Source organism: Physella acuta, unplaced genomic scaffold, assembly GCF_028476545.2.
Source record: "Physella acuta isolate Inbredline_101_S28 unplaced genomic scaffold, ASM2847654v3 ptg000703l, whole genome shotgun sequence".
Classification (NCBI taxonomy): Eukaryota; Metazoa; Mollusca; class Gastropoda; family Physidae; genus Physella; species Physella acuta.
Window position 1 is genome coordinate 218,646 of NW_026732222.1, and position 16,162 is coordinate 234,807.

The window sequence follows — 16,162 nt, forward strand, 5'->3', positions numbered from 1 at the left end:
CTAGTAGTTAAAATATGAATTGATTAAATTACGAAATGATGTATAAACTATACACTTCATATTGCTGTTTTGTTCTTGTTAACGTTTGGATTTCTGTATATATATATATAACCTTTATATAAACTTTAATCGGGGGGGGGGGGGGGGGCTGGTTGTCCATGGGGGTTTAAGTGAGGGTTTTTTCGATTTGATTTTTTGCACTATTACAACACTTCCGCTATATTTCGTATACGAGAAAGTAAAAAAAGCAAGCTCGTATTAAACCTCTATGATAATATTTAGATTTAATCCAAATTGGCGAGTTATTATCCTTTTCTAAATTAAGTTGTGTTAATTTCTTGGTAACACAGCCTCGGTGGTTATATTGGTGGTCAGCAACTAGGGTTGGGCGTGTTTAGGGGCTGACCCTGATAGAAACACATAACACATTCTGTTGCTTTCAGTCAGTGTGTCATACTTAGTCTACAGCCAAGGGGTGTCCATTAATCAAACACAAACAGTACAATATCGTATTAGATGACTGACATTACTGATCTGACTAAGTAATTGCTAACACTTTTGGTGTGTGTCACACTTACCTCGCAATTACAGAAGTTATGCCTTGACGATTACATTCAGGTATCCAGTTATTGGATTTATCATTGAAATTCGAACTCTGGCGGACAGTATAGCATGTTGCTTGTACACACGATATAACACGCAAATACATTCTAAAGCACACACATCGATAAGTTGTGCATTCAATAAACTCACAGTCGTTAATTGGCCAATTAGTTAAAATCTGGATCATAATATATATTTTTTCCATGTACATTCCAAATGGGCGTGAAATCTTATGTAGTTAATTCAACCAAAAACAATCGAATACACCATCTTGAACAAGCAGTGATTATTTCAGACATTTTTCTCCTGGGATGGGAGTGAGCCCTTGAAACTTTCGTACTTACATTCGCAAAGAGGAGAGGTGGACACTTGTTAAAGTATATATTTTCTATACAAAAATATTATTCTGGGGGAGAGGGTTGTGTGCGTGCTTCGGAGGGCACATCACTCCCTCGAAGGAATGTCCAAAAGAAAGACTGTGAACAAGTTAAGGAATTAGATCAGTTTTAAAATTTGTTTTATGCCATGTTATAACTGTATGTACAGGTTGTCCAAAAAATCAAATTAGAAGACTAAGCTCATTATTATAACATTTATTATTCAAATGATCTATAAATTGGATCAATAAAAAAATGATATGGAATGTCAAAAAGTAAACATTGATTCGGTTTAAAAAATTCATGCCACATAGATATAGTACACAAGTTTATAAAATCAAGTGAAGACTACTTTAGACGATTTTTTATACGTCCAATTTAGTTAAACTCTATTACTGTTTATTAAATTTACCTTTAAACTAAATAAATTTTAGATGGGGGAAAAATGATAAATATGGGGGGGGGGGGGGAAATGATAAATATTTGGGGGGGGGGGGAATGATAAATGTGGGGGGAAAAAATGATAAACATGGGGGGAAAATGATAAATATGGGGGAAAAATTATAAATATGGGGGAAAAATGATAAATATGGGGGGAATGATAAATATGGGGGGAAAAATTATAAATATGGGGGGAAAAATGATAAATATGGGGGGGGGGGGGGGGGAAATGATAAATATGGGAAAAAAACAGATGATGGACTTTTTTAAGAACATTAAAATATTTCCATTTCTATTTTGATAAGCTGTGAAAGTTCAAATTGTAAATAAATACTACAGACCTCTCCCTACTGGTCTTGCATAAGAAGCATAAACAACTTATAGCCAATACAAAATTATAATTTGAGTAAAAATCTTAACTCCCACAAGATTATGATTAAAAATCTTAACCCCTACAAGATTATGGTGTGCCTAAAAATCCAACCGGAACTGACTTGCCCTAATGTTTTGAAACTGTCTCGCACGTCCTCGTAGTTTTTCCACTTTCTCCAGAATTCCCTTCGCCCTTTGTAACTTCATTTCCTTCACAACATCTTCATATTTCCTCTCTACGTCAAAGTCTAACTCCCGCAAGTGTGTCCGATCAGTTATCAAAAACTCATTCTGTTTTTCAAATTCCTCTCTTTGTTTTCTCAGTTCTTGTTGAAAGTTTGTTTTGACCTCGTCTTCCTGTTGTCGACGTTGTTTTATTTCTTCCATGAATCTCCGTGAAAGATCGCTTTCGTCGGAGACCCTTTTCTGTAGGGCGTTGGAGATTTGCGCCTGTTCGCGAAGTGCTGTTAAAATTTCGTCTTGTTTGGTCGCTAGTTCCTGTACAGCTTTAGTGTGACGTAACATTAAGTCGTCTGTCCCTGTAGAGTTCTGTGTGCTTGCTTCTCTCTTGGCTTCGCCAGTTGTCTGTGTCTGTTGTGGGTCAGGTATAGCGATGTCTTTAGTTAGCTGAAATCTGTCTGAAAGCTTACGGCGTCGATCGTATAAAATCTCTTTAACCTTCTCTAATAAATCATCAGCGTGATAATCAACTTCTTGTACGGAGGTGCACGTGTTGTCAAACAAAAGCACCCTGTTGCATTCAAGAAACAAATCCTTAAATGGACCTTCCTGCTGATTACACCACTCATGGAAAGTTAAACCTTCGGTGCCTTTAGCAATCTGCTCAGCATTGAAAACATCCCCACAAGTGATGATTAAAATACAAAAATGCTTAACAAAATCATCGCCGAAAAGTTTCTTAAAAATTTGAACCGTGTCCTGTTCTTCGCGTGTGAACCTGTTCCCATATTTCAGGACGAGAAGAAAGGCATGATAGCCTTCAGGGTTGGCTGCAAGAGCTAACTTCGCGGCCTCATTCAGCTGCTCGACCGACCGTTCATCGTCCAGTCTGGAGTCACAGACGGTCAGACCATCTACGACTTTGATCTGATAACCGCCGTGTTCTCTGATCCCGAATTCAATGGCTTCAGTTACAGGAGACGTACTTGACTTGCTCACGAATCTTTGTTGGCCTAATATCGTGTTTCCTGTAGCACTTTTACCATTCCCAGATTTTCCGATCAGAAGCAGATCAATGCGTGGTTGGGGATACTGATGATCATAAATAGTAGATACATGTACATGTTAAAAATATCAAGTCTTACATAATGTAAATATCTTACATTATCGAATTAATTTGTAAATCACATGAAACAGGATAGAATCCATGAATCCACCATGGTGTACACACATGATATTAATCATTGCCATTTATATTACACGGGGTTGGAGGATAGAGCATAAAATTGCTCGAGTTCGAATCAGGGGCAGAGTTCAGGTTCTGGCCCCTCGAAGAAAGTCTACCGACCATCTCCCCCCCCCTACACACACATACACACAAAATGGAATTTGTATAGAAAATATGTACTTTTAATAGTGTCCGCCCCCCCCCCCCCCCCCCGGAGAAAAAAGTCTAGAAAAAACACCGATCAGGGGTTCGTGTCAAGTGAACTCTACTTCACCTGCACTATGAACCGTCATGTTCGTAAGGGTACTTAACTTTTTGTTGTTCTTATATTATTCTTGACATGTAAGTCTGCTTCACCTGGGGTTAGGGGTGCCCTAGAGCCCTGGTACTGAACCGGTAACAAAACGGCCATCTACCTGAGTTTCCCTCAACCACACCACCGTTTAACTACTTTTATATATATATATATATATATATATATATATATATATATATATATATATATATATATATATATATATATATATATATATATATATATATTGTCATGGTCACACTATGACTGTTGCGCTGGTGGTGATAGATTTTATCTTAAGTGTTAACTGGTCTAATCCCATGGTAGTGCAGAAAATGGTAGAGCGGAGAGTTGAAAAGAAAGGAATTAATATGTTCAATTATTTTTAAAAGTGTATTTTTGAAAGCTTCAGAACAAGAAAGCAACACACATTTACATATGTACATATGTCCTCGGGCGCCGACCTTAGGGGGCGCCAAAATGGGTTATAAAAACAAATTTAAATGTCATTTTAGATGCATTTTCGCATTATAAACAGTTTGAGGGGGGGGGGGTGCAGATCGAAAGTGTGAGGGGGGGGGGTTGCATATTGAAAATTTGCTCCCGAGGGGGCGTCAAATTGAAAGTTTGTCCCCAGGCGCCGGGATGGGTCGCTACGCCTTTGACAGTAAAAGTTAAAGATTTTTGAAAGAGTTAAATTATTTTACATGCGCTTATGTGAACTCACGTCGATTATTTTAAATGTACAAATACGCCAGGAACACAAACAAACGACTTGCAAATTAAAGGCATAGAACGTTTTCACCCATCCAAACTTCACTCAAATTAAACTAATTAGGTATTGCTCTGATGCTCAGCTGTGTTTGTTGTGCTTAGTATAGACTTACCGTTTCGTTTCCGAAAGAATTGAAAGCACCTTGTGTGATTATTCCATTTCGTCCAAGGCAAGATGGTTTAAAAATAGAAGAAAGGGACACAATATTACATATATGTATGTGTATGTACATACATATGTATATGTATATGTACATGTACAACATGTATATGTGTGTGTGTGTGTGTATGTGTATGTGCATGTGCGTGTGCGTGTGCGTGTGCGTGTGCGTGTGCGTGTGCGTATGCGTATGCGTATGCGTATGCGTATGCGTATGCGTATGCGTATGCGTATGCGTATGCGTATGCGTATGCGTATGCATATGCATATGTATATGTATATGTATATGTATATGTATATGTATATGTATATGTATATGTATATAGTATATGTGTGTGTATATATGTATGTATATATATATATATATATATATATATATATATATATATATATATATATATATATATATATATATATATATATTTTTTTTTTTTTTTTTTTTTTTTTTTTTTTTCAAAGATTTTATTTTTAAAATGACCATTGATAAAGTGTATCTTTAAAATTTCTTTCCAGTCACTACATCTACAAATGTTGAACTTATTAATGAAAAAAACAATTAAATGATGAGAATTTAAAACTAAAAAACATTATATGCATAATAAACTTTTGTTAAAGTACAGCACATAAGGTAAAAAGTCTGCTACTCATTTACAAGTTAAATACATTGATAAAATCTTAATCATGATGTTTTTTTTTAAATGTAATACATTTGACACAAGTTTCAACTTAATTTCAAATTAAAACTTCAATGCTACTTCCACATCTGTAACAATGATTAAAATGCTTGTGATCATTTTTTCTTTATCAAATGAATATTTTCTCAGTTCATTTAACTGAATTTTTAAAATGCTTTTATGTTATTGAAGTTTTTGCATTCTAGTATGTCTTGGGTTTCCTATATTTCAAAGACTTATAAAAATTCTATACAGAATAGGTACTACAGTAAGATAATTACTGATTTAAAGTCTAGGGTTAAAGTGACTGGATTATTAATGTTAAACTATTTTATACATAATACTATAACAAAACTTTTCAGAAAGTAAATACTTATAATCTTCTCGCCTTTTTGGGTCTATTTCCATTGTGAGGTAGCCTGGTTGTATCTGTGATTGAGACTATGTTCAATCCAGAAAGGTGAAGTGCTTTTAAAGCAGGCAGTCTTCCTGATCCAATGCCTCTTATACAAACTCTTACAGAAGTTACTTCTTTTTTAATAGCATCCCCTGCCAAAGCTATGGCTGCTGCTTGAGCTGCAACATTGGTTCCATTTTTAGCATTCCTAAATCCCACTGTACCGGCTGATTGAATAGCAAGAACAATACCATCTCCATTTGTAAGTGAAATTACTGTTGTCTTTACATTGATGATTGGCAGGTCCAAGTATTTGATACCATCAAATAACTGGGAGTGAGTAGCCAGAGTTGGAAATGATGAACTTCCATAATTTTTTTCAATGTCTACAGGCGTTGAATCTTGAGCAGCTTGGACATTTTTATGAGTAACTTGCTGTCGAATGGATTCAGCAAATCTATTATACTTCAAACTTGAACAATCAATTGACTTGGTACACAGAGAAGGTTGATTTGTTCCTTGACGGCACACTTTAATGGGAATATTTGCAGCAGGGATTTTAACATTTTTAACGTGTTAAGTTCTAGACTAAATTCCTGAAGTAATAATCGAGATCGATCTAGATCTACTTCTAATTTAGTTCTCTGCGAATTCAACCTCTAAGCCTAGACTAGATCTAGGTTAAGACTAGGATAGTTCTATATATATCTAATATATAAAGCTCAGTTCTGTATGTAATGCATATGTTTGTCGTTGGAATTGTATGAATTTAAGTGTTAGAAAATTATCGTGCGCATTTGTCTAAATTTATGAGCTAAAAAATTACTATTGAAAGTGTTGGGAAATCATTTTCATTTTTCAAATTATAGTATTAATTGTCGGCATGTTCGTTAAACACAAGTTTTAAAAAAATATCATCTTTTACAAAAATTCTAATTATGTCTTTATTTAGTCCTATAGCACTTACTTCCCTTTGATAAATTAGGAAAACAAAATTACTTCCCTTTATAAAACCATTGCATTAGTCGAAAATAATTTACTTTTTAATTACTTTGTTTTGGTGTTGGGAAAAAAAAATAATTACATAATTAGCGGGGATTGATCAAGTGCAAATGTTGTAGGTATTTTACGGATAAGCTTGGAGTATTAAAATTGTTCATCAAATTGAAACAGGCGCGTTCGTTTAAGTGAGTGCAAAAGACTATGAATAAGTTGGGGTACTATAGTCGTTCATTAAGCTAAAACAGGTGATTCCGCCCCGGGCGTTTATGTTCGCGTTAGTGTTTTCTTTGTGTTTAGGTGGGTTTGCGTTAGTGGTTGCGTTTTGATTTGGTTCGTTTTTGTTCTTTCTTTTTTCGTTTTTGTTTGTGTTTTTTGTTTGGGTTTGTATTTGTGTTTTTGGTTGGTTTTGCGTTTGGATTTGGTTTGTTTTCGTTTGCTTTTTCGTTGTTTTTTTTTTGTTGGTATTGGTGTTTGTGGTTGGTTTGTTGTTAGGTTTTTGTTTTCGTTTGCTTTTTTGTTTGTTTTTTCTTTGTGTTTGTATTGGTGCTTGTGGTTGTGGTTGGGTTTGTTGTTAGGTTTTTGTTTTCGTTTGTATTTGTAATTGTGTTAGCGTTATGTTTGCGTTTTGTTGTTTTGGTTGGTTGTGGTTTGGGTGGGCAATGCCGGGTTTATGATGATTACTAAACACACTGGTAATGGTCTTTAACAGAAAGGTTTTTCACAGAAGCCAGAGCAGGGCCTGGCCGGGACGGCTAGTCTAATATATAAAGCTCAGTTCTGTATGTAACGCATATGTTTGTCGTTGGTCTTGGATGGATTTAAGTGTTAGACAATTATCGTGCGCATTTGTCTAAATTTATGAGTTAAAAAATTACTATTGAAAGTGTTGGGAAATAATTTTCATTTTTCCAATTATAGTAATAATTGTCGGCATGTTCATTAAACACAAGTTTTAAAAAAATATCATCTTTTACAACAATTCTAATTATGTCTTTATTTAGTCCTATAGCACTTACTTCCCTTTGATAAATTAGGAAAACACAATTACTTCCCTTTATAAAACCATTGCATTTTGTGGAAAAGAATTTACTTTTTAATTACTTTGTTTTGGTGTTGGAAAAAAAAATAATTACATAATTAGCGGGGATTGATCAAGTGCAAATGTTGTAGGTATTTTACGGATAAGCTTGGAGTATTATAATTGTTCATCAAATGGAAACAGGCGCGTTCGTTTAAGTGAGTGCAAAAGACTATGAATAAGTTGGGGTACTATAGTCGTTCATTAAGCTAAAACAGGTGATTCCGCCCCGGGCGTTCATGTTCACGTTAGTGTTTTCTCTGTGTTTAGGTGGGTTTGCGTTAGTGGTTGCGTTTTGATTTGGTTCGTTTTTGTTCTTTTTTTTTTCGTTTTTGTTTGTGTTTTTTGTTTGGGTTTGTATTTGTGTTTTTGGTTGGTTTTGCGTTTGGATTTGGTTTGTTTTCGTTTGCTTTTTCGTTGTTTTTTTGTTGTTGGTATTGGTGTTTGTGGTTGGGTTTGTTGTTAGGTTTTTGTTTTCGTTTGTATTTGTAATTGTGTTAGCGTTATGTTTGCGTTTTGTTGTTTTGGTTGGTTGTGGTTTGGGTGGGCAATGCCGGGTTTATGATGATTACTAAACACACAGGTAATGGTCTTTAACAGAAAGGTTTTTCACAGAAGCCAGAGCAGGGCCTGGCCGGGACGGCTAGTATATATATATATATATATATATATATATATATATATATATATATATATATATATATATATATATATATATATATATATATATATATGTAAATATATAACACTTTAAGTTGAAAAGTGAGATACCAAATAATATTTGAAACAGACAATGCAGCTGATTACACATTGATGCCCGGGTAATTGGGAAAACAAATATCAAATCACATTCACTACATTACAAAATGGCCGTCCAAAAATGTATTCCCGTTTACCTATAATGTCAATACGTCGTCATTATATCTACACACAAATTCATCTCTCCCCCTGCCACAGTCCCCCACAAGACGGAATATTCCAATAGGGTGTTGCGTCCACCCTCGATGAGTTACAGGTAAATAAACAGCCGTATAAGGGCTGTATCATTAGTAACATTACCTGTTATGATACCCTCCAGTTTACTGAAAAGTTTTGTCACACTAGAACCCATTATTAGGTGCACGAGATTATCGTTTGAATGTTACACTCATCAGCTGATCATAGACTTGACAGGAGGTCTTTGAAGAAAAACAAAACACTTGAAAAATGCATTAGAATTTAGATGGATTACGATTACGTATATTGACACGAGGCTCGTTAGATGAGGACGATAATCCATCTAGGAGAGGAAGTTCCAAAAACTAATCAAATCACTGCCTAATAAATTGTTTTTGGGTGGACGAGGGCTATGGGACAAATGATATGGAAGTATATTAAGACATATATGACGCATTACTTGTTGAGACGTAATAATTTAACATGCCAGAGGTAATCCCCTCCAAATATTACAGTTAAGAACGAAGAAGAAGAAGATTACTTATTAAGTTGCAAATTTATCTTCATACTTCAATTTGCTCCCCATTGGCCACAAATGTGAATTGAAGCGAATCAATTTGCATATCTGCTTCACCTTACTCTCATGTGTAAGTTTCAGATGGGAAAATTCTTTATTATATTTTGATGTGTCTCAGGACACGCCCTTGATGTGTCTCAGGACACGCCCTTGATGTGTCTCAGGACACGCCCATGATGTGTCCCAGGACACGCCCTTGATGTGTCTCAGGACACGCCCTTGATGTGTCTCAGGACACGCCCTTGATGTGTCTCAGGACACGCCCATGATGTGTCTCAGGACACGCCCTTGATGTGTCTCAGGACACGCCCTTGATGTGTCTCAGGACACGCCCTTGATGTGTCTCAGGACACGCCATTGATGTGTCTCAGGACACGCCCATGATGTGTCTCAGGACACGCCCTTTATGTGTCTCAGGACACTACTTGATGTGTCTCAGGACACGCCCTTGATGTGTGACCAACACAAACGCAGCAACAATATTCAAACGAGTCCATAGGACGTCCTTGAGTCCACCCAGCTTTGACGGGTACCTGACTCACGTTACGGAAGTTAAAGGCGTCTGGGCATGGTGCTGACAAAATGATATCTTTATATGCCGAGGTCACAAAAAATGGCGAACTCAGCTTCATCTGCCCATGGAGATCCAGGTTCGAAAAGGTATCTTAACTTGCAATTTCTGCAAGATTAGGAACGTAATGGTGATTATCGTTACACCCATATCGTGATCTAAGGCTCACTAAGGGAGGTCTTGTTGTATATGTCCTGGTGTTGCACAACCATAACAGGCGTCTGGATATGTCACGAGTGCACTCACTGGCAATGTGCCATTTTAATGACACAATTATGTAGCATCGTAACAAACAAACAAAAAAGTAATCTATTACAATTTTTAGCGCAATTTCCATTCTGGAGAATTGCGTTTATTAACTCGTCTTTTCTGGGAATGAATGGATGGATGGATGTGTGTCCGCAGCTTTAAGTCGTATCTCCTCCTCAACGAAGCAATATCGATGACTAGTTCCAAAAGCAATTATGTTAAGCAAGTTACCAGGATGAACATAGGCCATAAAAATTCCGGGTTTCTTTCATGGATTTCCCGGAAAAGCCAAAAAACCTCGAAAAAAAATGCAGTTTTTGGCCCATATCTCGGCAACCAGACCACTAAGGGACTTGAAACATGTACCAATCGATTCCTGCTATAATTTAAAACAATATTGCCGAAGAAAGTTTTCAAAAATATCCTTTCGTTCGGTCACAAAAATTTTTTTGAATTAATTAAAATTTGGACCGAATTAGTAGGCATTTTATCCAACCACACCACACGCGTCATCACGTTCAATAGCTGCGCCATCACGTTCGGTAGCTAGGCGCGCAATGGTTTTTAGTCATGTAACTCTATTGTAAATAAAACATGTAAAATACTAAAAAAAAATTAATAAAAAACGTTTTAATAACTAACCAATGGTTTTACTAACCCTGCTTTTGATTTACGCTACGACAGAGCTATTTTTAGATAACATAAGGAAATTGCGCTAAAATTGTCACTAGACTTTTTTTAATTACTTGTTTTTAAATGGTCACGTGCAATTATTTTAGTTTATTTTAAAACATCTATTCTTTCAACATTCATTGAATATGTATAATACTCTGTAATTAACTTACCATCCAGCACCCTGCTAGTTTGACTAATGAGTTCACCAGCGAAGAAAGTCTACCCCCCCCCCCACCCCCAACGAACGAAATGGAATTTATATAGAAAATGTATAGCCCCCCCCCCCCCCCATCCCGGAGAAAAAAAAGTCTGGAAGAGACACTGGAGTTGACTTACTACCTCACACCTCCAGGATGGCTGTACAGTAGAGTATCAGTAAGACATACTGATACTACCCCACCCCATTCCAGTTGGACCCTGTGTTCGAATTACTACCAACCCCACCCCCACAGGACCCTGTGATCGAAGAACTACCCACACCCCAGTGGTACCCTTTTGTCGAACTTCTAGCCTATGCTCCCAGTAATATCGTGTGGTCGAAACTTTAGATTGCAACTAACCTTTGACCTTTTCTTTTTATAAAGTTTATTTATAACCATAGATTCTAATGCTAATGAAGTAGATCTAGATGTATGTATTATTGTATTTAAACAAAAACCCACAATGCTAATCATCGTGCTTAATTTAAGGTTTATTTTTACCACTTCAACTTGTAGCTTCCAATAAGAAAACCCTACGTTTGTAAAGAATTCCCTCTGTAAGATCAAAATGGTCGGCTTCACTATCAACACCATGTAATCATGTCAGTTGGTTAGCACTGGATACGAACATTGCGTGATTTGGTTTTATCGTGGTGTGCAATCTTAAGCGTGCATAATATTGTATATGTGGTGTTAATCAAAAACTAGTACAGGCTAAGTGTCAGTAGCAGTGGCGTAGCCAGAACTTTCGATTTGCACCCCCCCCCCTCAAACTTTCGATTTGCACACACCCTCAAACTTTCGATTTGCACCCCCCTCATACTTTTTATATATACCGAGGGGTCTATGGGGGGGGGGGGGGGGGAGGTTATGACCTCCCCCCTAACCCCCCCCCCCCCTGCCTACGCCACTGGCCAGTAGAAATATGGCGTAGGAGGCAAAACGAAATAGGATGGAGGATATAAAAAAATGCTCTGTGCTCAGTGTTTCTTCCAGACTTTTTTCTCCGGGGGGGGGGCACTTGAAATCTTCGGGGGGGGGGGCGGTAAACTTTCTTCGGGGGGCGGACACTGTTAAAAGTATATATTTTCTATATAAATTATATAAATTTCATTTCGTACGGGGGGGGCGGTAAAAAATTTTCGGGGGGGGGGGGGGGGGGCTTCGCCCCCCCCCCCCCCCCCGAAGAGATGCCTGGAAGAAACTCTGTCTGTGCTGCCCGTTGCAGACTTACTTAAAGCAGCTATAGACGTAGAAAGATGGCAAAAATGCAATAAATGTTAACTTAGTCTCCCTCTGTGGCGTAGCTAGGGGAGGTCTGGTGCGGCGGCTACCCAGGGCGCCGAACCTAAGGGAGCGCCAAAAGGGGTAGAAAAAAAAATGAAGCTCTTTATAAGCTGAGATATTGAATTATATACAGTGTGGTGCCAAAGCAAAAACTTGTGACTGGTCAAAAGCGCCATCAACCTTTCAACTGGGGGGGGGGGGGGGGTTGACTAACAAAAATAAATAAAATATAAATGGGATGGGGCACACCATTGATAGTTCGCCGAAACGAGTCTCTACGCCTCTGGCCTCCCACTCCGCTCAGTGTTAACTCAGATCTTTCTGTCTTCTTTTTCCCGTTCGTGCAGTAATATTAATTTATTAAAACCAAAGTCTTTGTCCGAGTATAGTTATTAGTAAATAATTAGTACGAGAGCTATTAATTAATTTAAAATTAACTATCGCGTAATCTTCCTACTTTTAATAAACATCTTAAAAACATTATTGCTAGAAAATGCTCACAAAAGGTTCATAATTTTCGTTGAATATATATATATATATATATATATATATATATATATATATATATATATATATATATATATATATATATTGTTTTTTTAAAAGCGTTTTCTATGATAAATTGGGGTGATACCTGTGATACAGAGAAATGCGTAAAAGGAAAACTGCACAACTACAAAATGCGCAAACGAAAAATGCGCAAATACAAAGTAATTATACTAATGATCTTAAGTTTTGCTCCAATGCATAAATGTATAGAATAATGACCCTTCATGATTTGCAAACATTTAAAGTCCCTACTCCCGGAATGACAACATGTACCAGTTTGGTTCGCAGCTGTTTATTTTTTATTCACAGCTTTCCATGTTAACCCTACCCGGCCATGTACCTGCCTAGTAGGGTTAATGGAAGTCCCATGATCCAACCAGCTATGGATGCGCTGGGCAGGGGATGGTAGCCCCGGTCAGGGGGGGGAGTGTAGCCAGGGGAGCGTCCACTCCCCGTGTCGTGAAAACCCTTGACGCCAGTCCCAGAAAAACAAACGAGATTAGAGTTAACTTAAATTATCGTTCTTGTTACTCGCGGGTAATGAGTTTAAAAGTCTAGCATTCTTGGGCCGCACCTCGTTAGAATCACAAAGAATGTCACGATAGTGCGTACAGTGAGTCCTCTTCTACTGCGGAGGATAGAACCTAGGCAAAACATTTAAGCGCTTTTCCTTGTCTCGTAGGTACTCCGATTATTTGAATTTCACTATCGCCCCGAAGAAAGTCTACCCCCCCCCCCCCCAGAACGAAATTAAATGTATGTAGAAAATATATACTTTTAACAGTGTCAGCCCCCCCCCCCCCCCCCCGGAGAAACAAGTCTGGAAGAAACAATGCTAGTTACTGTTTAAGTGCTGCTTTAACTAAATTTGTGCACTAAACGCGCTCCACCGGCAGCTAAGGCCGACAACCCATGCAGCTTTCATTAGCCTTTGACTGCATCAACATTTGTCTCCTGGATAGCCCGGAGTGCTTTCCCTCTTGAACCTGATTTAGACATGAATTGAGGCATATCATATGCGAAGCAGTACACTTTAATCTTGCTTTAACTCAATGACGAACAGCTTATTAAAAATAACTAAAAGCTTTTACCGGGTCGCAGCACTGACAGACCCACCTTTTCCTGACAATGCCTTGAATGTAGCCTATGTCAGCAGGTAGCAAGGCTGTGTGAAGTATCTCATGTGAAAAGAAAATTGCGAAGACAACTACGATTTTTACCATATCAGGGTAGAATCTGAATTGTTGAGGCCAAGTGTAATTTATGCACTGAACGAAAATGTTTATCTAAAGGGACATAACTGGATAAATATAATTTTCTAAATGTTTACGGTAGTTGTAGTTCTTGTCGTTGTACACTAATGGATTATGTTTTCATTACTAGATAAGTTAAAAGGTTGTAAATTAAGTTCATGGTATTATAGACTCTGTATTGTATTACAGAGCTGAAAGATGTATGTACAAAATTGATCCGGGTTAATGTGAAAGATTTAAACCTAACGTACGAAAGTCATTGGCTGGATGTCAGTATACGACTACGTACATGTTGGGTCGAGGGATTTGGAGATATGGGGGTAGTTTGGTCGGGAGATTTGACTCCCTGCTCTATGTTATGTTGAAAAAAATATCTTGTCAGCAAATAATAGTGCCAAATAAAAAAGTACTAATTAACTTCTTGAAATGTCCGTTTTAAAAAAGTGAACAAAGAGCAGTAATTAAAAAATGTACATACAATTTGTTTAATGTAAATGAGGCAACACAAAAAAAATATATCTTTACATCTTTAGTTAAAGAGGAACAGGACAACGGAAACAATAAAAAAAAAAATCACTGATTATTACATTTTGTCTTCAAGTACTGCACAAAAATAGAACATTAGTAGTACATTGCAATTGGAATCTTTACCTATTATATGTGTACATATTACAAGCAGTGGTTCTCAATGTGTGCTGCATGGGGTAGCAGATTTTTAAATGTACTTTCAAAAACTCTGCAGTTTCTATCTTTTTTATTTACATATGTGATATAGAAGATTTATTAATACTACTAAAGTAAGTCAGCAGATATAGATGAAAAAACTTCTTAATACATCCTCTAGGCTATCAATAATTGACTAGGCCTACATCTCCCACTAATTTCCCTTCTCAGTACTTTGTGTTCGTACATACGCAGCTGTCAGGATTATAAAATCCTAGCTTCACAGTAGTTTTCAATGATAGTAGCAATATCATGTTGTATATTCCTTTACGGTTTTAAAGTGGAGTAGTTTGATTGATTATTGGATACAAAGTATGATGCGAAATATATTAATGTTGAGAAGGAAATGTTGGTAGTTGTTTCGGTCCAACATATGAAAGAATGTGTCATGGTCAATTTTTCACACTAATTATAATGAGCTGATATTCATCAATTGCCTGGTCTAATATACATGTTCATAAAATGTTAGATAAAAACAATTTTTTTTCTTGTAAGGATTTATGTGGCACACTGTGGCAACCCTGGATATAAAAATAGTTGAGGACCACTGCTATCACAACACACACATGAGAAAAAAATATTGAAAAATATTGAAAAATAATTAGGTAGCAAATTTTGAATAATAGTAGTAGAAAATGTTCATGGAAAATAAAGAAACATTTGTTACTCTTATATAATAAGACAAAAATAAAAGGCTTCTGAGTAGACATTTTAAAAAAAATTGTTGTAGCTTCATAATATACCTGTACAAACAGGCACATATAGAGGTAAATCACAGACAAGCTGTTTGGCTATAAATATTCATAAACAAGTCTACAACAGCGCAGCAGTTTAAAAATTTCAATGTGACATACAATAACATTTATTTTCCAGCATGGCTGACAGGTTCCTTCAAATTATTAATCAAAATTAACCACAACTTCACCTGTATAGAGAAAAATCAATACTGTTATACAATTAATATAACAAAAATAATGGAACAGAGTAATGTACTCAAAAAATTGTATATTTAAATGTCAGTAAAAGAAAGAAACCTTTTTCAACAAATATATACGGAATGTCATTTAATGTAATAATATTTCTAAGGCAATTATTTTTCTATCAAAAGAAAAATATTAAATTTGGCAGATGAATATCAAAGGCATTAGAATCAGAAATAGGTTTTTTAATTTAATAATAAAATGGTGCCTCATAAAAAAAAACCTCCAAGTGTAAAGTATCACATAAGTAAACATTTTAAAGAAGAGTCAGTAAACTTTGTAGTTTAAAGAGTTGTGGTGTAGCAACATTTCTAGTAATACTCCTAAAGAAAATATTTAAAAAAAAAAACATCATAGAATTTCTAAATACCATTTATATTGACAGATCAAGTTAATATTTATTATTTTATTTTTAGATCATTAAAAATAATTTTATATAAAAAAATTAAACAATAAATATATCACAGAATTGTTAAGTCTTAAATTAAAAATAATACAATGGATGGAATAAGTGAGTATGGTTATATAATATTTTGCCCAAAACCATTTATATTTGTAAAACTATTTGATTATATAATTAC

The 16,162-nt window shown here is 36.2% G+C and overlaps 1 protein-coding gene across 1 annotated transcript; it reads right to left on the bottom strand.

The window, feature by feature from the left end:
* Positions 1–1,655: 1,655 nt before the first annotated feature.
* Positions 1,656–11,388, bottom strand: LOC131949584 (GTPase IMAP family member 7). The gene is made up of 4 exons (XM_059311429.1): positions 11,291–11,388; positions 8,641–8,759; positions 4,384–4,412; positions 1,656–3,065 (listed from the first exon to the last, which is right to left on the bottom strand). Exons 2-4 carry the CDS (start codon positions 8,690–8,692, stop codon positions 1,893–1,895), a joined length of 1,254 nt encoding a protein of 417 aa, XP_059167412.1. The 5' UTR covers positions 8,693–8,759; positions 11,291–11,388; the 3' UTR covers positions 1,656–1,892.
* Positions 11,389–16,162: the final 4,774 nt, after the last annotated feature.

Coding starts and splice junctions, on each gene's coding strand:
- LOC131949584 (XM_059311429.1), bottom strand. CDS start 8,692: ATGGGTTCTAGTGTGACAAAACTTTTCAGTAAACTGGAGGGTATCATA. Junction 4,413..8,640: donor ACTGGAGGGTATCATAACAG/GTAATGTTACTA, acceptor TAATCACACAAG/GTGCTTTCAATTCTTTCGGA. Junction 3,066..4,383: donor ATTCTTTCGGAAACGAAACG/GTAAGTCTATAC, acceptor TATGATCATCAG/TATCCCCAACCACGCATTGA.